The sequence below is a fragment of the Muntiacus reevesi genome, chromosome 20 (genome assembly GCF_963930625.1).
Source record: "Muntiacus reevesi chromosome 20, mMunRee1.1, whole genome shotgun sequence".
In the NCBI taxonomy this organism is placed as follows: Eukaryota; Metazoa; Chordata; class Mammalia; order Artiodactyla; family Cervidae; genus Muntiacus; species Muntiacus reevesi.
Genome location: NC_089268.1, coordinates 5,841,812 through 5,868,096, shown reverse-complemented (window position 1 = coordinate 5,868,096; position 26,285 = coordinate 5,841,812). Strand labels below are relative to the sequence as shown.

Here is a 26,285-nt window from a genome sequence, read left to right as displayed (position 1 = left end):
AGGTCTGAGGAAGATGAGGAGTAAGGAGAGGAGGAACCAGACGATCCAGCCGCAGGAACAGACAGTACTGAGATCTCACAGACGCGGAGGCTAGGAAACGGGCAGGCCAGCGCTCCTGAGAGGCGGTCAGCATGGCTCGCAGAGGGCAAGGGGGCTGCGGGGGGCCTGGCCCCTGGCCACGCCAGAAGGCCGGCCTCGGGGACTCGGACCACGAGCCCCACGCAGCACAGCTCAGGCTGGAACGGAAGGACGGCCACAGAGACAGACCATCCAACAAACCCCTCCTGAGGACCCAGGGGACCTTCCGGGGCTCCTGGCGAGGCAGGAGAGAGAGGAGGAAGCTGAGGGATGCTTTCGGGCCCACAGGCAGGGCGGGACTGAACCAGCGATCACCACGTGCCCTCCAGGTGCTGCCTCACTGCCCACGGAGAGAGGGCCGTAGCCCAAAACATACCAAGAAACAAGGTAAGCTCACAGTTAACCTATGTTGTGTATGGATGAGCTTCTGGTGACTTAAAAGCTGGAGAAATTCTCACAGGTCCCCCTGACTGTTAAGTCTGCAACCTGCACACGCCAACCTAGGCCTCCCTCCAACATTACTTCACTGATTCCTTCCTCAAACCTCGTGGAAGAGTTTCTAGATAGGAAAATGGAGAATCAGAAAGACTGAGCCAAGGTCACACAAACAAGCAAACGGAAAAGGTTAACATTGGTCCGGGCTGGCATGTCTCCAAAGCTTAAGCTGTTTCTGCACCAGAAGCGGACCCCCCACTGACACCCAGGACAGAGAACGCCCCAACCTTTCGACTTCGGGGCGGAGAGCCTTCTCCCTCTCCAGCATGGCGATGATGAGCTTTCCCCACTCCTTTTCTATGTCGTTTGGGTGATAGCCTTGAAGGAGTTTGATGCGTCCAAACTCTATCCAAATCTAGAGAAAGCAGCACAAAAAGTTGATGTGAAGCAAAGACATTAAAAATTATGTTTCTTAAATCAAGACAGACTATTAATAAAGATTACATTTGATATCATATGATATCACTTACAGATGGACTCTAAAACATGACACAAGAAAGCTTATCGACGAAACGGAATCACAGACACAGAACCAACTCGTGGCTGACAACAGGGAGGAGCTGGAGAAGGGGGAAGGGAAGGACTGAGTCTGGGATTGGCAGGTACAGACTGTATTATACAGAGAATGGACAAGCAACAAGGCCCTACCGCACAGCACGGTAATATATATACAACTGAGGTATATCACTGAGTCACCATGCTATGCAGCGGAAATGGACACAACATTATAAATCAACTACACCAATAAAGTGTTTTTAAAAAAGGAGGCATTTGCCAATTAAAAGGTAATTTTTGCTTACCTCTAATAATTTATATAAGCGTTTAATTTTTGATTTTTCTGTCTCCTTTGGTGGAATTTCTGTTTCTTTAAACTGTAAATACTGATTGTAAAGTGCCTAAAAGGAAAGGGAAATAAACGAACAGCTGAACTTCAAAGATCTGTTTTCATTATCACATAACGTCACGACTTCAAACGCTTTCTGCCCTGTCACCTGCCCTGGGCGGCGTGGCATGTATGCTCAGCCATGTCTGACTTTTTGGGTCCCCATGGACGTAGCCCGCCAATCACCTCTGTCTATGGAATTTTCCAGGCAAGAATACTGGAGTGGGTTCCCATTTCCTTCTCCAGGGGATCTTCCCGACCCAGAGATCAAACTCGCGTCTCTTGCATCTCCTGCATTGGCAGGCAGATTCTTTACCACTGTGCCACCAGGGAAGGCATTCCTTCATAAAATAGACAATCAAGGATGCCAGTTCTCAGCCAGCTGGTAAACAGGATCTGAGGGACCTAAAGAGGATGTGATTAGGGCTGTGAGCCCGATTCAACATATGCTGCCCAGGCATCTGGATAGTGAAAACCACAACAGTGTCTGTTAGTTGCTCAGTCGTGTCTGACTCTTTGTGACCCCATGGACTGTAGCCTGGCAGGCTCCTGTGTCCATGGGATTCTCCAGACCAGGATACTGGAGTGGGTAGCCTTTCCCTTCTCCAAGGGATCTTCCCGACCCAGGGATCTAACCCGGGTCTCCACAGTGCAGGCAGATTCTTTACCAGCTGAACCACCAGGGAACCACAACTCTACTAAGGATCTCTCATCATCCAAATAAGAAGACACATCCTTTAAAAGATACACTTTGCAAATGCTGTACTTTAGCTTTTACTTTTTGAAAAAATCATCTGATGCAACTCTCATAAAACGGGGTGGGAAGCATTCTTCTCTATTTCATGGTCTATCCTTGAAAACAGAATTCTCATCAGACAGACAGGACTAAAATTTGCTTTCAGTGCCCCATTGGCCAAATTAAGCAGATCTTATAGCAAAAAAAGATGCTACTGGTTCCTGCTATTATTATAAAAGTTTGAGCCATATAATTAAATTACTATCCAATTTATAGATATTAATTTGGGACTCTCTTAAATATATGTTTATTAACAAGGAGCTTATAAAAATTATGTTGATAAAATAGCTCCACATTTAGTAAGTGTACACTGATTATTTCATCCTAATTCATGCTGCTTTAAAACAAGTCCATGCAAATATTGGAGGAGAGACATTACTCTGAAGGAGTCCATTTAATGCTTTGCTGGTTAAGAAAATTATTCAGTTGGCCAAAATGTTCCTTTGGGTTTTTCTGTAATATCTTACGGAAAAACCCAAATAAACTCTTTGGCAAACCCAATATTTGGTATTTCCCCATGATTTATTTCTTTCCTATATCATGTCATCTCAGGCACCAGCAAGTAATCTGTGTAGTCAAACTTCTTCAATAACTTAAGCATCTGCACTAATCAGAAGCCAGCATGAATTTACTCAAATTTCTGGACAATGAATCCATGCGGAAATAAGTGGAACTTGAAATCTGCAAGTTGGCTGAACCCAAAGTGCAGCATTTCAGGATGTCCATCGGCGAGTGAGCACAAAATGCCGCCGTGTGCTGACACTGTTCACAGAAGATGTGGTCACGGAACAGGGAGGAACGCTTTCCTGTCGGGAGAGGTTACCATCCACCCTGGGAGACATCACACAAAACCGCTTCAGAAAGACCTGAAGGAGCACCACGCGGACACGCGCCAAGGAGCCTGGTGCCAAGGACAAAATCCCCGTGCTGGCGTGAGTAAAAGCTGTTCCTCAGAGGCTGTATACAGGCGCATGGGCCTCTCCTGCATCAGAACCATTCTTGCAATTCCAATCAGGAAAATAATGTCTACAGTTCAAGGAATTAGACCTTGCTGTTCATATTTACATGAGCTATTTCTTGAAACAAAGTACACTACTTTGCTATGACACATCCCAAGGTACAAAAAGAGTCAACTTATTTTCAATGTTTATACACCTACACCATCTTTTAATACCTCTGTGACGTCTCTGACAAAGAGATGGACCCGGTTTCTTAGGTAGCAGCACCTGTTCTATTAAACCAGGAACTCATTTACCCCGGGAGTTGGGTATGTCCTCTCAAATTCGTGGTGAAATACTGAATGTACATCTTGTACCACAGAAGCCTCTGAGGCAGTTTTTAACGGGATGTGACCACAGGCACACGCCCGGCCACCCTTGTATTGCACAAGCTTCCCACACACTCCTACCCCGTCCACCTGCTAGCTCCAGGCGTCTCCCAGTTTCCAAAAATAACACCGTAATGTCACTTCCAGAGACCCTCCCATATTAACTCTCAACAATGCAAGTGAAGGGACTATAAATTTAAGATGGTGTTTGCTCTGATGTTTTAACTATTAGTGTCGACTTCCATTTCCTCTGTATAATAGAAAATGAATAAATAAATAATTTCCCTGCTGATTGGTACCTTGCCAAGGGTAATTTTTCTTCAGTTTCTGAAATGATAGACCCATTTCAGCATTTTTTTAAAGTTTAGTAATAAACTTAACCCTACTTAACTTCTGTAGGGACACAGACCTTGAGTTCTACAGGATTATTAGGAAACGTTCTCTCCGACATAGTGGCCACGTGGTGTCTGATCCACTGGACGAGGTAGTTGACCATATTCTGGTATTCAATCCACTTGACTTCAACATCCTGCAAGGAGAAGATGGCAAAGAAGGTCTGTATCTGCAGATGGCAACATTCATGTCTAACACAGTCTGGCCAGAGATCACTGGGTGGATCTGCAGGTCTTTAAGCCTGCAGAGAGGACCAGTTCAAGGTTTTCTTCATTCCCTCCCAGTCTCATTTCTGTCCACTTAAACAGCTCTAAAAACATGCTATCAACAGTTGACCAGTAACACTCGCCTAAGGAATGCCAACTCTGATCCAAGGATCCAGGCTGATTGAAACACCATGTTAAGAAGGCTTCTGAGGCTGCATTGAAATGTAGCAGAAAAAAACGCCCTGATCAATTTGGAGTGTTTCCCAGGCAGTCAAGAAAGGGAGTAATGGCCTGCAAAAGCCAGGTGAGCTACCTTCCCTGCCAGCCCTTCTAAGTCTACCTTATATCTGAAACTCAGCCAACTATGTAATACATAGGAAACTTGACAGGAATGAAACCTACAGGAAATGAACATGGTGGGAAGGATTCAATATTCCTTAAGCAAACTTTTGTTTTTAAATGAAGGAGACTGGAAGACTGTCAACTGTTTTCTCCAGTTAAGCATTTGAGATGTTCAAAGCACTGTGCTAAGCACTGTAATAAAAATATAATACTTTAAGAGATGATCCTTTTTATCAAAGTGTTTTCTGTCTAGAGGAGGAGGCAAGAGAGAGTCATAACATAAACAGTTATGCAAAATGAAAAGCAGTACTGAAGAAGTGTTGAAATAACAAAAGCGGGTAGTTTATGCGAGGCATCAAGATAAAAAGTCACATGAGCCCAGACGTGCCCGGAAACACAGCAGGAGCTGAGTGGGCGGCGGGAGGGACAGACAGACGACGCATGGGACGGGGGCACGGACTCGGAGACAGGAACGCCCCAGCTACCACCAACAGCTCACGTGGGGACTGATGCTGGGAAGAGCTGACACATGCAGAGGCGTGGAGGTCAGTACACCCAGACCGGGTTGAGCCTTGCACGCTACATGACGCCGTGGGAGGTTTCCAAGCCAACGTGCCGACAGTGTGCAGAGATGACGGTAGCAGAAAATCAGGGGAGCCGGCAAGGCCACAAGCAAGCTCACAGCCTCAGCCCGGTGAAGCGGTGGGAGTGAGGAGCTGCGTGCAGGCTGTGGGGAGGAGCGCGGAACGGCCACAGGCACGTTCTCGGGCAGCTCCGGCCTGAGTCACAGTGGAGAGTGCAGCGGAGGGTGGGCTCAGCAGCACGCTGCTCGGGGACCAGCCTTCAGGACAGAGCACAGAGGAGAGAACAGGAGCAAGCCTAAACCAGAGCACACGGAGGCGACACAAGAGACCGAAGGGAGAGCTCCCGAATCATCAAGGTGAGACAGAATAAAGGCGGCAGCTGCAGGAGCGGAGGGGCCAGGCGAGGGGGTCCCCCAAGAGCACAGCACGTGTGGGGCGGGGGTCCTTCCTCCAGAGAAGCACAGTGCTCGTCAGCAGGGCCAGCACGACCCACACGGTGAATACACTGCAGGCTTCCGGGAGCACGGGACTAAACCAAGAACCCAGAGCAACTGTCAGAGATCCTGCCCTGCTACAGAGAAGCCCTGTTAGTCTGGCAAAATCCAGTCACCCTCCTCTGGGCCTCATCTTCAAATCAGAACACAACCCAGAGCCACCTTACTTCCTGGGATCACATAAGTCTATAAACTTGAAAGTGATTTCGGAAGTGAGACCGTCTCTACAGAGAGAAGGATAGCAAACTGGGTGGCTGTCAAATAGCAGCACATTAAGAAAGAAAAAAAAAATCTCTAAATTGAGTGTTTCTAGCTTTTGTTTATAAAACGGCATGTAACTCTGAATAGCCTACTTTACGAAATGAAATGTTTCTGAGTTATACTTGAATGGTGGAATGGTACCATTAAAATACATATAGTACCAACTTACTGAGTAGCCTATTAACTCAAATCCATTAAAAAAATATTTGACATTTAAAGACTGTAAACCCACACAACTTGACAGCACAAAAACAACTGAATTGAAAAGTGGGCAGAAGATCTAAATAGACGTTTCTCCAAAGAGAACTTACACATGGTCAATAGTCACATGAAAAGATGCTCAACATCACTAATTATCAGAGAAATGCAAATCAAACCCATAAAGAGGCTATCAATTCACATTGATCACAACAGACTTCATTAAAAAGTCAACAATAAATGCTGGAGAGGGTGCATAGAGAAGTGAACCCTTTTAGACTGTTGGTGGGAATGTTACAGCCACCATGGAAAACAGCATGGAGGCTCTTCAAAAAACTGAAAATATAATTACCGGATGGTCCCGCAATCCTACTCCGGGCATACACCCAGACAGGACTCTAATTCAAAAGGGCACATGCACGTCTATTCACAAGAACACTATTCACAATAGCCACAACATGGAAACAACCTAAATGCTGATCAGCAAACGAGTGGATAAAGAAAATGTGGTGCATATATACAAAGGAATACTACTCGGCCATTAAAAAGAATGAAATAATGCCATTTACAGCAACATGGGTGGACCTGAGACTGTCACACTGAGTAAAGCAAGTCAGACAAAGAGAAATATCGCGTGGCATCCCGTATACGTGGAGTCTAAAAAGAAATGATACAAAGGAACGTACTTACAAAACAAAGAAACTCACAGACTCAGAAGATGAACTCATGATTGCTGGCGGGGGAGGATGGGGAAAGGGATAATTAGGGAGTCTGGGATGGACAGGTACATACTGCTCTATTTAAAATGGATAACCAACAAGGACCTACTACATAGCACATGGAACTCTGCCCAATGTTATGTGGCAGCCTGGATGGGAGGGGAGTCTGGGGAAGAATGGATACATGTATATATATATGGCTGAATCCCGCTGCTGTTCATGTGAAACTAAAGACAGAGTAAAAAGTTTTTTAAAAAAAGAAGATATGGTACATATATACAATGGAATATTACTTGACCATATGAAAGAATGAAATAATGCCATGTGTAGCAAAATGAATAGACCTAGAGGTTATCGTACTAAGTGAAGTAAGACAGAGAAAGACAAATACCATACAATATGAATGGTATCATAATCTAAAATATGACACAAATGAACTTATCTATGAAACAAACAGAATCACGGACACACAGACCAGCCCGACGGGTACCAAGCGGTAGAACCTTGGGGGAGGCTGGGATAAGCAGAACTATATTCAATACCCCATGATAAACTATAATGAAAAAGAATATTAAAAAAAGAATGTAAATGTACAGATAACTGAACCACTTTGCTATAGAGCATAAATTAACAGAACACTGTAAATCTACTATACTTCAATTTCTTTTAAGTCATATTAACAAAAAATATGACTGCAAGAAGCACTCTCAGAGAATTCAGTCAATTCTGAGTTATCAACTTCAGAATGGAAAAATCAATACTCACATTTGCCCCGATGCCTTCACCACCTTCAGGGACTTTGGGAAATGCGTCATAGAGAGATGATACATAAGTTATTACTGACTTTTCATCAGGTGAGGAGACATCAACATCTAAAAGCAGCAACATGAATTATTTCAAAATGCTGATCAATTCTTTTAGATCAGACTTTCCAGCCCGTCAGCATCTGGTCAAGACAATTACTCACCTTCAGGATCCAGAAGTCTTATAACACCAATTTTTTCTGCTACATAGAAAGCGTGCTCTAAATTTGCAAGGTTGCTTTGAACAGCAACAGTATTCATGTCTATCAGGTCCGGCCTAGAAAAAACATACGCTGTATTAATGGTGTTTCTCACTTGTCATTCAATATGAAATTTACATGTGTATTTATTGACATAACAACTCCTGCAAATCTCAATACTAAGCGTGTGTTGAAATACAGAGTTTTTCATCCAATCTTTAACACTGCTCCTGCGAACTAAGAATGCCTCCTGTCATATTAGTAAACAAAGGATACTGCAGTCACCCAGCCATCACATTACAGCTCCCCGGACCATGAGCCCTGATGGAACTCAGGGTGGAAACACGTCAAACCACCAGCCCAAAACCATCAAACCATCAAACCCATCTCAGGGTGAGAAAGCACGGGATCCTGGCCCCAGGCAGCTGAGGCACAGATCAAAGAATGGAGCTCCAGGAGCTCAGAGGCCCGCACCTTCCGATACACAGAAAAGCACTCGATTCATTAACTTAAGATACTTGTTTTCTCTAATTCATCAAGGAGTCTCTGTGCAAAGCCCCCATACATCCTGGCCTCCCCTGGCCTCTTGAGAGCCGTCCCGCAGAGCCGTCTGAGAGGCCGTGTCTGAGGATTAAGGCCTCAACTCTGTTCACCAAATGTAACTCTCACCTTTTAGATCATTCAGTTTTTCAGTCAACACTCACTTCTCTGAGAAACTTTTGTGAGCCAAAAGCAAATGTAGAAAAATGCAACAACTTTCATGTACAAAATTTCAGCAAAATCCACAAACTGATCAGAACATGTATGAGTATCTGTCGCATTCCATCTATCTAAGCCGCGCTACCTCCACCGTATCCTTCTAATCCAACTGGCACCTTCTCAGTGTTCCTCCCAAAGAGATCAGGCCCAGGGTGCCACCACCCAGATCACCCTCTCCGGTCGCAGCCCCCTGCACAGGCCTCCCCACCCTGGGAGCAGACATCCAGCCCCACCTCCTCCGGGGCCCTCACTCACCCTCCCCAACCTCATGTCCCCCTTTGTTCCCTGAACTCCAGGGTGCTGAGTGGCCCGGTCGTGTCCAACTCTTTGCAACCCTATGGACTGAAGCCCGCCAGGCTCCCTCATCCGTGGGATTCTCCAGGCAAGAATACTGGAGTGGGTTGCCATGCCCTCCTCCAGGGGGTATTCCCAACCCAGGGATGGAACCCACATCTCCTGCACGGCAGGTGGATTCTCTACCATCTGAGACGCCGGGAAGTCCTACTCCTGAGCCTGTGCCAATTATCTGGCACCTGGAAGAATCATATACTTCTTTGTCCTCCAAATTTACTGTTCAAAGTACAGGCGCATCTCTTTTCTCCCAACCAGCCAATTCCAAGATTACAAAGAGCCACGTGGTTTTAACAGACTTTTGTATTTTATCCTTCTATTGAGATAAACAGTGGCATATATATTGTAGACACTCAATATATATCTACAGATAAGGTAAGTAGATTGGTTATTACACAGAATCATAAAAGACTAAAATAAGCACCAGCTTGTATCTTCACAAACATACATCTCACACACACATACACACCATGATGCTATAAACCACAGAGATTACTTAAAGTTGGCTCTATTGACATAGGATTTTATAAGACTTCCCAAATACTCCTTGAATACTAAGTGTAAAACACTGTAGCTAAAAACTTAACTCAAGGCCAGAAGGCATTCAGGAAACTTTCCTCTCAAACTCATTTAAAGAATGTAGAAACGAATCTGGAAACTGTAAAGTAAAGCCATCAGAAACAGCAGCACCAACCCCCCAATCTCTAAGAACCTGTTTCTCAGGAAAGGCTCTCATTCCAACCTCCAAGGGCATCCTCTCTCCCTGAAAATAACCCTCTGGGGTCTGCAGGAGGGGCGTACAGAGGCAGGATGGGAGGCTGAGATGTAGTTATCCTGAACACAGTGAGAAAACAGCTTACAGGAGGGAAACATACCACTAATTTCAGGGAGGGAGACAGCAATCAGGACTCTCAACTTTATTAAGAAAGTAGACCTCCAAAGAAATCTACTCACTGCTTCACTGCACTTTCAAAGTGTTCATAACCTTGAAATGTGCCTACCTATGTATTTCCTGGGAATTATCTGGAAATTCTTTAATGCTTTTCACATTGCCACCAATATGATCACTAGAAAGGTATCTCACATTGATTATACAAACAATGAATCCACTGACAACAATACAGGTCAACGACATGACCTCTAAAAAAATTAGACTTTTTATTCACAAACATGTTGTTTGAAGAGTCTGCTAACTTCAAGTTACTAAACAGGTGTGCCTAACAGTGTAGACAAAAACAAACCTCGGAAGTTCAAAAAACTGCTTTGCATCCACAAAGTTCAGACATTTTGAAGAAATAAAAGCCAGTGTTTCTGAGTTTGCCAAGTCTCCCAACAAGAAAGGGCATGTTGTCAAGCAAAGCCTGCCATTAGCAGATAGAGTAAACACTGACTAATCCGGGAGAGTGAATCCAGCCATTGAAGAGCCCAGCTCTCCACTGGAGAACAAAGCACTCCTTCAGAAGGACATAGTTGTTTGAGCACAAAAGCAGCTGTGTAATACATCAGCCTGGGATAAGCTGCCTCTGTTTTCCGGTATTTAACCCTTTCGTGAAACAAAAGCTGCAGTGGGTTTCCTCTGTTAAAAGACTCCAAGGAACAAATCTTAATGAAGCAAAACGTGTTCTAAAGCCACTCTGGAGAAGGAGCAGCCTGAGCGTTGTCGGAATTCTATCTTCCCTGGGGTCCCCCTGCAGCCTTCCATTCTGCTTTTCCCGCTCGTCTCGAGCTTCCAGAAGCTGTATATGCTGCAACCTACCTTCCTTTTCCTTCACAGCTTCACTGGGATCATATAACCCTTAAAAACTTGGCTAGTTCCCACATACACAAGATTTTTGTTTTCATTCTAAAGGCTTCATTTCACTGTAACATCCTCTTTTATGGAATTTTTATAGGAAATTTTATTCTCATCAGGTTTCACTAAGCAAATACTATATTATACTGTAAGCGACTATGTTCCTGTCATAGCTTACATCATTGAGTATTAACTAACTTCTCTGTTTTCTGAAAACCATTCAAAATTATATGATGTAATTCTCTGCCACCTAAAATAATATATACCAGTTTTTTAATGGGAAAAAAAAGCCATCTAAGTCTTACTTGTATTATTATTCTATGATGATGTCTTCTTTTCTGAATGACTCCATCATCATGGACAGCAACTTTTTAAAGCACACCTTTACATCCCACTTTTTCCCCCATTAAATTAAGAGAAAGCACTTACAAAGAAATAAAAAATGGGAGGTGATCACATACATTTTTCACATTAGATGTATAAAACCAAGAGAGGCCAGATGACGAAGTTGAAAGTCAGGCCGAAGCCACTTCTATGCATGCTTAATGCCTTTGTCTCAAAAACACAGGACAAAAAGGTATCAAGCAAAATGGCTATTGTCATAATACAAAATAATCTTGGATAAAAGTAGTGCTCATCTTTCATACAACAACCAAATTAAAAGTATTCTTCCCGGACAAAACAGATATATGTACACCCAGAGGCATATATGGGCTTGCCTGGTGGCTCAGATGGTAAAGAATCTGTTGGCAATGCAGGAGACTCAGGTATAATTCCTGGGTCAAGAAGATGTCCTGGAGAAGGGAATGGCTACCCACTCCAGTATTCTTGCCTAGAGAATTTCATGGACAGGGAGCCTGACGGGCTTGTACTCCATGGGTCGCAAAGAGCCAGACAAGACTAAATGATGACTTTATAGGCATATATACATATATGTGTATGGCATTTATATAGAGAGGCATATATACATATACATATATATATAAAGATTTCAACACTCACATTGATAGCCAAACTAGTGGAACATTAAAATTATATAAGAGATTTTTTAGTATAGATGCCCCAAAATAACTCTTCAGTTCCCAATTACTTTATTAATATATTCTTTCACATAAGAATTAGATGGAACTCTGCAAGAAAACTGAGACTTAAGTGTCATAAATGGCTGAAGATTAGGCTTTCAAGTTTTGTCAAGCCCAACCAAGAGGAGCATGAAGCAAAGTCAGACGCCTGGGAAGAGAGTCCTCAGAAACAGTCACGGGGAACCCCAGAGGGGCACGGACGCGGGTCAACTAAGAGAAGAACATGTTCGTACAGACACAAGGTGACCAAATCCTGAACCAAAAATGAAAGGATGCTGAAAGGACGTATCTAAAAAACATCAACAGTCAAAGTCCAAATCAGCACTTTTTTCAAATTATAGAAAAAAATGACTTAAATTCATGGAGTTTGTTACAACCTAAATATCCATCAGCAGATGAGTGGATAAGAAAGTTGTCGTGTATATATACCATAGAAGACTACTCAGCCATCAGAAGGACAAAATAATGCCAGTTGCAGCAACTGGATGGACATAGAGATTATCGTATTCAGTGAAGTCAGCCAGAAAGACAAGGACCACATGACATTACTTCTATGTGGAATCTACAATATGACACAAATGAACCTATCTATGAAACAGAAACAATCCCAAAGGAAGGCAATGCCAAGCAACGTTCACACCACCATACAACTGCGCTCATTTCACATGCCACAAAAGTAATGCTCAAAAGGCTTCAAGCCAGCCTTCAACACTGCATGAACCAAGAACAGTATGTGAACCGAGAACCTCCAAATGTACAAGCTTGGGGCCACCCAAGACAGACAGGTCTTGGTGGAGACTTCTGACAAAATGTGGTCCACTGGAGAAGGGAATGGCAAACCACTTCAGTATTCTTGCCTTGAGAACCCCATGAACAGTATGAAAAGGCAAAAAGATAGGACACTGAAAGATAAAACTCCCCAGGTCGGTAGATGCCCAATATGCTACGGGAGATCAGTGGAGAAATAACTTCAGAAAGAATGAAGGGATGGAGCCAAAGCAAAAACAATGCCCAGCTGTAGATGTGACTGGTGATGGAAGCAATGCTACTAAACAGCAATATAGCATAGGAACCTGGAATGTTAGGTCCATGAACCAAGGGAAATTGGAAGTGGTCAAACAGGAGATGGCAATAGACAACATAGACATTTTACGAATCAGCGAACTAAAATGGACCGGACTGGGTGAATTTAACTCAGATGACCATTGTATCTAGTACTGTGGAAAAGAATCCCTTAGAAGCAATGGAGTAGCCATCATGGTCAACAAGAGTCCAAAATGCAGTACTTGGATGCAATCTCAAAATGACAGAATGCTCTCTGTTCATTTCCAAGGCAAACCATTCAGTATCACGGTAATCCAAGACTATGCCCCAACCAGTAATGCTGAAGAAGCTGAAATTGAACAGTTCTATGAAGACCTTTTAGAACTAACACCCAAAAAAGATGTCCTTTTCATTATAGGGGACTGGAATGCAAAAGTAGGAAGTCAAGAAACACCTACAGTAACAGGCAAATTTGACCTTGGAGTACAGAATGAAGCAGGACAAAGGCTAATAGAGTTTTGCCAAGAGAACACACTGGTCATAGCAAACACCCTCTTCCAACAACACAAGAGAAGACTCTACACATGGACATCACCAGATGGCTAACACCAAAATCAGACTGATTATATTCTTTGCAGCCAAAGATGGAAAAACTCTATACAGTCAGCAAAAACAAGACTGGGAGCTGACTGTGGCTCACATCATGAACTCCTTATTGCAAAATTCAGACTTAAATTGAAGAAAGTAGAGAAAACCACTAGACCATTCAGGTATGACCTAAATCAAATCCCTTACAATTATACAGTGAAAGTGAGAAATACATTTAAGGAACCAGATCTGATAGACAGAGTGCCTGATGAACTATGGATAGAAGTCCGTGACATTGTACAGGAGACAGGAATCAAGAACATCCCCAAGAAAAAGAAATGCAAAAAAGCAAAATGGTTGTCTGAGGAGGTCTTACAAACAGCTGTGAAAAGAAGAGAAGCGAAAAGCAAAGAAGAGAAGGAAAGTTATACCCATTTGAATGCAGAGTTCCAAAGAACACCCAGGAGAGACAAGAAAGCCTTTCTCAGCAATCAATGCAAAGAAATAGAGGAAAACAAGAGAATGGGAAAGACTAGAGATCTCTTCAAGAGAATTAGAGGTACCAAGGGAACATTTCATGCAAAGATGGGCTCAATAAAGGACAGAAATGGTATGGACCTAACAGAAGCAGAAGATATTAAGCCGAGGTAGCAAGGATACACAGAACTATACAAAAAATATCTCAGGACCCAGATAACCACGATGGTGTGATCAGTCACCTAGAGCCAGACATCCTGGAATGCAAAGTCAAGTGGGCCTTAGGAAGCATCACCACGAACAAAGCTAGTGGAGGTGATGGAATTCTAGTTGAGCTATCTCAAATCCTAAAAGATGAAGCTGTGGAAGTGTTGCACTCAATATGCCAGCAAATTTGGAAAACTCAGCAGTGGCCACAGGACTGGAAACGGTCAGTTTTCATTCCAGTTCCAAAGAAAGGCAATGCCAAAGAGTGCTCAAACTGCTGCACAATTGCACGTATCTCACATGATAGCAAAATAATGCTCAAAATTCTCCAAGCCAGGCTTCAGCAATATGTAAACAGTGAAGTTCCAGATGTTCAAGCTGGTTTTAGAAAAGGCAGAGGAACCAGAGATCAAATTGCCAACAACTGATGGACCATTGAAAAAGCAAGAGAGTTCCAGAAAAACATCTATTTCTGCTTTATTGACTATGCCAAAGCCTTTGACTGTGTGGATCACAACAAACTGTGGAAAGTTCTGAAACAGAAGGAAATACCAGACCACCTGACCTGTCTCTTAAGAAACCTATATGCAGGTCAGGAAGCAACAGTTAGAGCTGGACATGGAACAACAGACTGGGTCCAAATAGAGAAAGGAGTATGTCAAGGCTGTATATTGTCACCCTGCTTATTTAACTTATATGCAGAGTATATCATGTGAAATGTCGAGCTAGAAGAAGCACAAGCTGGAATCAAGATTGCCGGGAGAAATATCAATAACCTCAGATATGCAGATGACACCACCCTTATGGCAAAAAGTGAAGAGGAACTAAAAAGCCTCTTGATGAAAGTGAAAGAGGAGAGTAAAAAAGTTGGCTTAAAGCTCAACATTCAGAAAACTAAGATCATGGCATCTGGTCCCATCACTTCATGGCAAATAGATGGGGAAACAGTGGAAACAGTGGCTGACTTTATTTTGGGGGGTTCCCAAAATCACTGCAGATGGTGATTGCAGCCATGAAATTAAAAGACACTTATTCCTTGGAAGGAAAGTTATGACCAACCTAGACAGCATATTAAAAAGCAGAGACATTATTTTGCCAACAAAGGTCCGTCTAGTCAAGGCTATGATTTTTCTAGTGGTCATGTATGGATGTGAGAGTTGGACTATAAAGAAAGCTGAGCACTGAAGAATTGATGCTTTTGAACTGTGGTGTTGGAGAAGACTCTTGAGAGTCCCTTGGACTGCAAGGAGATCCAACCAGTACATCCTAAAGGAGATAAGTCCTGAGTGATGTTCAAGCTGAAGCTCCAATACTTTGGCCACCTGATGCGAAGAGCTGACTCACTGGAAAAGACCCTGATGCTGGGAAAGATTGAGGGCAGGAGGAGGAGGGGACGACAGAGGATGAGATGGTTGGATGGCATCACCGACTCAATGGACATGGGTTTGGGTGAACTCCGGGAGTTGGTGATGGACAGGGAGGCCTGGCGTGCTTGCAGTCCATGGGGTCAAAAAGAGTCGGACACAACTGAGCGACTGAACTGAACTGAACTGAATGATTCATGATGTTGAGCCTCTTTTCCTGTGCTTACAGGCCATCTGTGCATCTTCTCTGGATAGCATCTAACCAAGTCCTTTGCCAATTTTAAAAATGAGTTGTTTGATTTTTCGTTGTTAAATTGTAGGACTGTATATATTTTAGATATTGAATCACTTTCAGATGTATGATTTACAGATATATTCTCCCATTCTGCAGGCTGCTCTTACACACTGTTGATATTGTTTTCTGATGCACAGAAGCTTTTGTTTTCATGTAGTCCAGTTCTTGAATTTTTTTTTAGTCACCCATGCTTTTGGTAACATAGGCAAGAAATCACTGCCTAACCCAATGTCATGGAGTTTTTCTCTTATGATGCCTTCTAAGTTGCACAGTTTTAGCTTTTATTTTTTTAACGTTTTATTTTATGTTGGAGTATAACTGATTAACAATGCTGTGTTAGTTTCAGGCACACAGCAAAATGATTCAGTTATTCATATGTATGCTTTCTTTCTTTATGTATCTTTTTCATTATGGCTTATCATAGGGTACTAAATACAGTTCCCTGCACCAACAGTAGGGCCTTGCTGCCTACCCATCCTGCAGGTGACAGTTTACCTTTGCTGACTCCAAACTCCCAGTCCTTCCCTCTGTCACCTCCTCCCCTCTGACAACCAACACTCTGTTCTCTATCTCCACGATTCATAACAGATGTTTTTAAATAAAATCAAAAGCACTGAAATAAACCTTGTGGTTTGAGATATCTGATCATCTGAAAGGACAGTGAGCAAGTCTTCTTTCTCAGTCGGAAAAAAAAAGAAAATGGAAAGATCGGTGGTCGCAAGGTCTAGGGGGAGGACGAGGGGAAGTTACTGTTTAATGGGCACAGAGCTTGAGTTTTGCAAGATGAAAACAGTTCTGCCAATGCATGGTGGAGATGTTTGTTTAACACTGTCGATGTGTTTAATCCCAGTAAACTGTACACTTAAAAGTGGTTACGGGGACTTCCCTGGTGGTCCATTGGCTACGACTCTGTGCTCCTAATGCAGGGGGCGTAGGTTCAATCCCTGGGCAGGGAACAAGATCTCTCATGTTGCAACTAAAAATCTGCTTGCCACAGCAAAGACAGAGGATTCTACGTGCTGCAACTAAGACTCCGAGCAGCCAAATAAGTAAACAATTTTTAAATGATTAAGATGGTAATTTTCTGTTACACGCCACAGCCCCTCAGCATCCGTGATGGATCAGTCCTGGACCCACAGGGACACAAGTCCCCTGATGCTCACGTCTCTTACAACCCTCCGCGCAGAGGCAGCTCTGCCTCAGTGGGTTCAGTCAACCTCGGACTGTGCAGCTTTAGGTTGGTACGAAAGTAATCCTGGCTTTGCATTGTTGAACTTTGCCACTTGATACTGGAATACATTCTTAAAGAAATGAGATTGTGCTATATACATTTTAACACATATGTCTTGTTTTATGTTTTCTGCTAATGAATTATTACTTGCTTTATTTTATATGTATTTTAGACTATGGAAATGATGTTAAACAAAAAGCAAACTCTAGCAATTGTCTTATTTGAGTTCAAAATGGGTCATAAAGCAGTGGAGACAGCTCGCAACATCAACAATGCATCTGGCCCAGAAACTGCTAGCAGCCATACAGCGCAGAGGTGGTTCAAGAAGTTTTGCGAAGGAAACAAGTGCCTTGAGGATGAGTTCAGCAGCTGGCCACTGGAAGCTGACAACAACCAAGAGGATCATCGAAGCGGATCCTTTTACAATGACATGAGAAGCTGCCCAAGAACCCAACATCAACCATTCCACAGTCGTTAAGCTCGGGAAGTGGGTGCCTCAGGAGCTGACTGAAAATCAAAAAAAATTATCATTTTGAAGTTTGTATTCTCTTATTTCTGTGCAACAACAATGAACCACTTCTCAACTGGATTACGATGTGCAATGAAAAGTAGATTTTATACGACAACCAGTGACAACCAGCTCAGTGGCTGGACCGAGAAGATACTCCAAAGCACGTCCCAAAGCAAAATTTGCACCAAAAAAGGAGTCATGGTCACTGTTCGGTGGTCTGCTGCTTGTCTGACCCACTGCAACTTTCCAGATCCCAGCAAACCATTACCTAAGAGATGTATGCTCAGCAAATTGATGAGATGCACAGAAAACTGAATAAGCTGCAGCTAACACTGGTCAGCAGAGTGGGCCCAACTCTCTGCAACACCACCCAACCACACACTGCACAACCAACGGTTCAAAAGCCGAACAAATTGGGCTATGAAGTGTTGCCTCATCTGCCATATTCACCTGACCTCTCACCAACTCACTAGCACTTCTTCAAGCATCTCGACACCATTTTTCAAGGAAAACGCTTCCACAAACAAAGGAGGCAGAAAATGTTTTCCAAAAGTTCATCGAATCCTGAAGCACTGATTTTTATGCTACAAAAATAAACTACTTTCTCCCTGGCAAAAATGACTTGATGTAATGGTTCCTATTTGACTAATAAAGATGTGTTTGAACTTAATGACTTAAAATTCAGGGTCTGAAACTATAATTACTTTTGCACCAATCTAATATTTTAGGTTACCAGGTGGCTGCATCTGCAGATCCCATTACCTATGGATGGATACTGATGACCAAAGCAGTTTTACCACTGCTTTTAAAAGTTTCCAAAAATTATTAAAGACAAATTTTCACATATTTGAGAAAAATGGGCTACACTGAGGTAGAAAAAAGTCAGAGGGCTGTGATTCAGGTGTCCTGTGACTTAGTCCTAACTTGCTTGGACTTTGAACACACATCCAGACACCCGTGTCTCACCTCCTGTCTATAAAAAACAAACATTGGGAATCACCAAGAATCATCTAGACTTGCAGTTATCCTGGGAGAGCATCTGAAAATGTGTGGGGTGGAGGGAGACGCTGGGGCTGCTGCGGCCACGTGGTCTGAAGAACCCCACTGATTTGCCTCAAGTCTCAAGAGAAGATCCTATGAAACTACTTGGGAAGCTAAGTACACAAAGCACGTGTACAGGTTACTAAGAAGTGCTTACGGGAATATAAACCATGCAACATGATGCAATCAGAGAAGGCAGAATGTAGGGCTTTGGTATGCTAATTATAAATAATCCTCCCCCAGCAACAAATGAGCAGCTCATTCATTCACTCAGGATTTAATAAGCATCTACCATGAGCCTGGCTGATGAGTGAGGCATTAAGAATAAAGGACACTGACTCGCATTTCTCTCAATAATTGGTGATGTTGAGCATCTTTTCATGTGCCTATTGGCCATCTGTATGTCTTCTTTGGAGAAATGTTTATTCAGGTCTTCTGATCATTTTTTTTGATACAAACTAGTATGTATAAGATGGATAAACAACAAGGTCCCACTGTATGGCACAGGGCACTATATTCAATATCCTATGATGAACAATAAGGAAAAAGAATATGGAAAAGAGAGTATATACAGATACACAGAACTGAAGCAGTGTGCTGGACAGCAGAGATCAAAACAACACTGTAAGTCAACCATATTTCAGCAAAAAAAAAAAAAAGAAATTTTTTTATAAAGACTATAGGGCTCTGTATGGAGAGCTCAAAACCTTGAAGGGAGCTGGGGGAAACCAGAACAGCATGCGGCGGGGAGCACGGGCCCGCACTGTGTCAGGGGACCCAGGGCCCAGGGGACCAGCTCAGGTCAGGAGTCAGCAGCAGGGATATGGGGGAGACGGCGGGATGAAGGACAGGAGCCAAGGTGATGCCAAATCTCATGAACTTCTTACAGGATATTGAACGTTTTCCCAAGAACTATGGAAAACCATTCAAATGCATTAAGGAGGATTAAGAGACGAAGCCATCAGCTCCGGGTCAGGTGGAGAAGAAATGTACAAGGGAGACAGTCCTCTCACAGAATCCAGGGCGAGGTGCGGGAGACTGGCAGAAGGACGTGGCTGCAGGGGGGGGAAATGTGGCAGGCCGGGCAGTACAAGAAGGCATGGGCACGGAGCTTAGCGTCCCACCCCACTTACGGTACCCAGGGCTGGACGCAGGGACTGGGGTCATCGGAGAGGAAGGGAAAAGGAGATCCCCACGTCCACCAGCTTCCAGGAGGCCGGGTGCAGAAAGGGTGCTGCAGACAAGCCCAGCAAACAAGAGGAAACCCAGGGCAAGCGGGGCTGGAAGAGAAAAAGGGCAATTCACGAAAAAAGGACGGTCAACAGAGCAACACTGGCAAGTAAGACGTGGCCTGGGAGGCGTGCCCTGGACGCGTCCACAATCATCCTGAAATCCCTCGTGACGCTAGGAGAAGTAGTTCTGGTGGTTTGAGGGGCCAGGAGCCAGGTTCCGAGTCGGCTGAGCAGTAAGGATGGGGGAAGAAATAAAAACAGTGCAGACGACTCTTTCGGGAGGTCTGGCCTGTAAGGAGGTTAAGGCAGTGCACAGAACAAAAGCTAGGGATTAAGGGAAGTTTTTAAATTATTTGCTGTTTTAGGAATGAAGAGGTTTCAACACGCTTAACATCCAATGAGAGGCACTTCCCTGGGGGTCCAGGATTTAGGACTTGGTGCTTCCACTGCAGGGGTAGAGGGTTCAATCCCTGGTCAGAGAACTAAGATCGCACAAGCCACGCCCGGTGAGAAAAGACGTATTGAGAGAGACATTTACTAGAATGAGAAAGAAGGTTTCTGGAGCAGTGGTGGACATGGGGTATGAGGGACAGGCTCGGATAGGTGGTGACAGGATACCTGTCAAACAGCGGTAGAGATGGCGAGAGGCAGGCAGAGGAAGGCGGGTTTGCTCCTTCGAGAGCCAGCAGGGCAACTCTCCACTTGCTGGCTTCAAAATCCCCTGAAATCAGGAGTGAGGAAGTGGTGGCAGGGAGAGAAGGAGCGGATGAACAAACACAGAAGGACGCCTGGGGGCCACGAGGCCGGGAACCCGCCCTGCAGTCCGCCTCGGTCTCCTCTGCTTCTGTGCTAGGCAGAGGCCCCCAGCAAGCAGAGGGCTGGGCTCAGACAGGCCAGGCTCCTCTGGGAAACTGGCGTGTGCTCAGCAGCACGGAAAGAAGTAGACAGGACTCTGTGCAAGAAAAGAGGGAAGGAGGGAGGGGGAGACGGACAGACAGACAGACAGACAGAGAGAGGAAGGAAAGGAGGAGGGAGGGGGAGACACAGACAGACAGACACAGACAGAGAGAGAGAAAGGAAGGGAAGAAGGAGGGAGGGGGAGACGGACAGACAGACAGACAGACAGAGAGAGGAAGGAAAGGAGGAGGGAGGGGGAGACACAGACAGACAGACACAGACAGAGAGAGAGAAAGGAAGGGAAGAAGGAGGGAGGGGGAGACACAGACAGACAGAGAAAGGAAGGAAAGAAGGAGGGAGGGGGAGACACAGACAGACAGACAGAGAGAAAGGAAGGGAAGAAGGAGGGAGGGGGAGACAGAGAGAGAAAGAAAGGAAAGAAGGGAGGGAGAGAGAGAGAGAAAGAAAAGAAGGAGGGAGGGGGAGACAGAGAGAGAGAGAGAGAGAGGAAAGGAGGGAGGGGGAGACAGAGAGAGAAAGAAAGGAAAGAAGGGAGGGGGAGAGAGAGAGAGAGAAAGAAAAGAAGGAGGGAGGGGGAGACAGAGAGAGAGAAAGGAAAGGAGGAGGGAGGGGGAGACAGAGAGAGAGAGAGAGAGAAAGAAGGAAGGGGGAGAGAGAGAGAGAAAGAAAAGAAGGAGGGCGGGGGAGACAGAGAGAGAGAGAGAGAAAGGAAGAAGGAGGGAGGAGGTGGGGGGCTGGGGAGAGGAAGGCCCTGCAGGGCCAGGGAGGAGGGACCCACTCGGCTCGCCAGAGGCCAGTCCCAGCCCAACCTCGGGGCTCCGGCACACGGCGCACCGCCTCACACGCAGATGCACCGCCTCACACGCAGACGCATGAAGCCGCCTGCGTCAGCTCACATCCGCTCTCAGACACATCACGCACACGAGTATGCACTGCTGACACCCCGCTTAGCCTCTGACAGCAGGACAGTCACCGTAACAGACTCCTGAGGATGACTATGTGGACCGAATCATGTGCAGACCTAGCATATTCTTCCTGTTCTTGCTGGGGGAAAAGCATCTCACCTCGGCCCCCGCCCCTCATGGGTGGGTGGCGGGGGGAACCTGTAACATGGTCCTTGCCTTCCCTCAACAGTAACTCTGGAGGTGCAGGAGCCCCACCCACTGTTGTGTAACTGGGAGCAGACAGTCCCTGACGCTCATATTTGGGTACACACTGTTGAAGGAACAAGGCCAGGAGCCCCAGGGCAGCAGCAAGCCATAAAGGTAACTTTCCCTCATCTCACAATGAAATGCCTGGCTTTACTCTCAGTATTCTTCTCATTTTTTCCTACGAGGTGACTCTCCCCTACCAACACAGCAGAAAGCAAAGAAGGAGAAGCACTATAATTCACAGCAAGCTTTGTCAGGACTTGAAGATGAGAATCTAACAGGAGATATCAGGAGACATCTAATGAATTAAGACTCTCCATTCACAGAGAACGACTAACCCCTCACAGCCTCACAGACTTCACGAAATACAAAAAACAGTGCTGATCTTGAGAGAGGAGTAACTTCTTCAGTCTCCATATTTAGGTGAACTTACAGGAGTAAACTGGAAATAAATCTAGGGGATGAACACTGCTGCCCTCCCCGCAAAAAGCGGGGGGTGGCGATGAATCAACTTATTTACTCTGAGAGAAAATACCAAGCTGCTCCCATCAGAGAGCAGCAGGAGAATATGAGCCGATCAATGACCAGGATAAAAGCGGCCTCGGGACAGGGCAGAGGTGACGGGCTGCAGAGCGCCAGGAGGAGTCTCGGGCCGGGAGGAGGTCAGGGAGCGCAGGGGAGGCGGTGAGGAGCGCTGTGCCAGCTCCACAGACAGGAGGGGTTCCTCTATCAAACCGGTCCTCTCCTGAGCCCCCCCAGTCACAGCCTGTTATCAGGGGGCTGGCAGCGGCCCAGAGGAGGGAAGGAACTTCCATCTGTGACGCGCCTCCGAAATCTCACCAGACAGGCACAGTTTCATGTGTTATCTGAAGACACCCCTCCCTTCCCACCAGCATCCCAAGCCTTACATGATCACATCGTTCAGAAATGTTCTCACTCACGCGGTCATTTCTCCCCTTAAACTCAACACATACTGTTTAGACTAACAGCTTGTACACCAGACAGAGGGACAGGCAGGCCTGCCATGTTGGCTCCAGCCCAGAGTTTAAAAGCTGAAGAAGATCAACTCTGTGAACAAAGGGGTCAGTTTAAGAAGAAAGCTAAAAACATCAAAGGGGGTTGGATCTGCTAGGATGCAACAAACAAGTAAGCAAACAGTTCTTTCTCAAAGGCGACGCGTAGGGCCAACAGCATAGGACAGTGCAGCTCACAGACAATGGAGACAGAAGGCCTACAATTTAAACGACCCACAGATTCTACTTCTGGAAACTTATCCTACAGACGCATTCAGACGTCTGCAGAGAGACACATACGAAGTTCGCATTTTTTTTTAGGAGCAATAAACAACGGCCATCAATAGTGCATGGGCATACACTCATGCTCACTTGTGTCCACCTTCTTATGAACCCATGAACTACGGCCCGCTTTCAAGGTAAGGCCAGCCAGGGCAGACATCCTCCTACCATGGTTGTATCACTTTTTCAGTTTTCTGACTCCAAAATGCAAGTAGGAGAACTGGGGCTACAGCTTGCTTCCTAGATACAAGTGTCTATTTCATACTAACAGAAGGCTTAGTGTGATAGTGAATTTCTGTAAATTAATCTTGGCACGAGGGCCAGGAACACAGAAAAAAAAGGTAATATAAGCACATACTCCTGTAAATACTAATGTTTACATGCTAAAGTCCCAAAGCTACATGTAAAACTACACAGACAGACACTAAAAACATTCCCTGGATGTAGCCACTAACCCACACACCTCGCCTGGGTACAGAGGCATCACAAACCATGCGTGTGAGCTCCCTACAGATTTTAAAATGTGATACCGTATACAAGTCACCCACATATACTCTCAGCGTTGAAAGAGTTTTAAGTTTATCTGGTAAGGGAAATGAGACATTTGATTTTGCCTCACAAACTTACACATTTGTCACTTTAAAAAACAATGAACAACCGTCAGGGCTCACTCTACGCTATGCCTAGCCCGTGGCCACACAAATCTTCACACACACACACACACACACACATCCTGATACTTCTGGATCTGCAGCCTCAGGGCAAGCCACACACACACACACACACACACACACACACACACACACATCCTGATACTTCTGGATCTGCAGCCTCAGGGCAAGCCACACACACACACACACACACACACACACACACACACACACACACACATCCTGATACTTCTGGATCTGCAGCCTCAGGGCAAGCCACACACACACACACACACACACACACACACACACACACACACACACACACCCTGATACTTCTGGATCTGCAGCCTCAGGGCACACACACACACACCCTGATACTTCTGGATCTGCAGCCTCAGGGCAGACCAGGTTCTGAGAAAAAGGAATATTCTAGTTAACACTAATCCAACTTCCTATGGGAACATTTCAAACCCTCAAGGGCCTCCTCCCAGTATAAACCAGTCCAGTCCAGTTTAGCTTGTAAGGTGTGACTGACTCCAGGTATGAGGCTGAATCACAGCCTCCAGGTCCTGTTAAAAGTAGATGACTAGACCACAGCCTCACAGCCCAACCTTCCCAATTGCAGCGCCTTTAAACAGTTCATAGAATGCAACACGATGATGGTGCTAATAAAGTTTAAGTTCAAATGTAAACAATGAACAAAATCATTGCTACCCATCTCTACACTCAGATGAGTGAAAAATTCCTGGCTAGCCAGCCTAATTTAAAAAAAATACTTAAACTGGCATGCTTCTAAAAACACAACCTGTTGCAAAAATACTGACTCGTACTTGGATAACAGATTTAAAACATGCTTGTGAAAAGAATGCTGGGGGCTAAGAGAGAGAGTTAAACACAAGAATGGGATAAATTAAGAACAAAAGGAGGGCAAGCAGGAACTAGCGCCCTGAAATTATCTCTTGGCAGAACACCTGCAGCGCTTCAGTCCTGAGTACTCATCAGCGTCTCTTCACGGGGCCACCTGAGCTCGCCCGGCCCGCTGCGTGGTCTGTGCTGCCCGTTCTGGCCCGTGGGCACCCATTCGTGTCTCTGCCTGTCTCAGAGACATGTTTTCATGTGAGAGATGCCTGACGCTGCTGAGTTGGAACGTGGCTTTCATCGGCGTCCCAGGGCAGAGACTGATAAAGTCAGACAAGCTGGAGGCTGAATTCGAGCTGGCATCAGAGTGTTAGTTTTCAGCAAGAAAAAAAGTCCACTTTCCTGTGCCTCTAGGCATACCTGAGCACACAGAAGTCTCTGTTAAGCCCTCTGCTGCAACACCTGCCTCTCAAGGACATGCCCACTGTCAGGGATTTCACTTCCCTGTCTGTCTTAACTCTTGGTGACACCAATCCACTATCTAGGAGACACTCCTGAAATCCCGTGGCTATTGATTCTCAGTCAATTCCCTTCCTCCTCTCTTGCTTTCAAGCTCCTTACTCTGCAAATGCTCTTGTGACATCCTTCTGATTTAAGTCCATCAAATCAAAGTCTGCTTTGTTCTTCTTTCAAATGAAAAGTGACTTGTGAGGGCCAACAGTAAGGCTAATTTACCTAAGATCTCTGACCAGTTGAGTGCTGGTGAAAAGGTTTTAACATGCTTTAAAGATAATTTAACTATACAAACAAAACAAGCAGAAACTACTATAGACATATGGTATTTTTATTATCTGAACCCCCTTTGCATTGAAAACTGAATATAACAAATGAATGTTCCTAGAAGCGAGTAGGGACAGATTCCTAAGACAGAAGTAATATGAAAACAATGTATTTATCAGTGACTTATTTAAATAGAACCCACAGAACCAACCCTTGTAATCTCTAAATCATATTACTTTATCACCCTTACTGTTGAAATCAATCAGGACCCTGAAGGGCTCCTAAGCACAGAAGCCTTTCTGTTCCCTGTTCCCTGTTTCTTGCATGGAGGGAACAGACTCCAGCTTCTGTGACCTTCCCTAAGTCCCAAAGGGCAGAAATGAATTTAAAAAACAAAAAAAAAGCTGGCTTAACACTCAACATTCAAAGAACTAAGATCATGGCACCTGGTCCCATCACTTCACGGCAAATAGATGGGGAAACAATGGAAACAGTGATAGACTTTATTTTCTTGGGCTCCAAAATCACCGCAGATGCAGCCATGAAATTAAAAGATGGTTGCTCCTTGGAAGAAAAGCAATGACAAAGCTAGACAACATATTGCAAAGCAGAGGCACTACTTTGCTGACAAAGGTCCGTCTAGTCAAAGCTATGGTTTTTTCCAGTAGTCATGTATGGATGTGAGAGTTGAACTGTAAAGAAAGCTGAGCACCAAAGAATTGATGCTTTTGAACTGTGGTGTTGGAGAAGACTCTTGAGTGTCCCTTAAACTGCAAGGAGATCAAACCAGTCCATCCTAAAGGAAATCAGTCCTGAATATTCACTGGAAGGACTGATGTTGAAGTTGAAGCTCCAATACTTTGGCCATCTAACGTGA

General features: G+C 44.8%; 1 protein-coding gene across 16 annotated transcripts in view; it reads right to left on the bottom strand.

The window, feature by feature from the left end:
* DST (dystonin) overlaps window positions 1-26,285 on the bottom strand; it is a 516,002-nt gene that overhangs the window by 193,151 nt on the left and 296,566 nt on the right. For all 16 annotated transcript variants that reach the window (XM_065912760.1, XM_065912746.1, XM_065912748.1 and 13 more), the window contains 5 exons: window positions 7,744-7,856; window positions 7,542-7,648; window positions 3,989-4,108; window positions 1,374-1,469; window positions 801-928 (listed from right to left, as the gene is read on the bottom strand). In XM_065912760.1, the coding sequence (XP_065768832.1) occupies window positions 801-928; window positions 1,374-1,469; window positions 3,989-4,108; window positions 7,542-7,648; window positions 7,744-7,856 (564 nt within the window). The remainder of the gene's footprint in view (window positions 1-800; window positions 929-1,373; window positions 1,470-3,988; window positions 4,109-7,541; window positions 7,649-7,743; window positions 7,857-26,285) is intronic.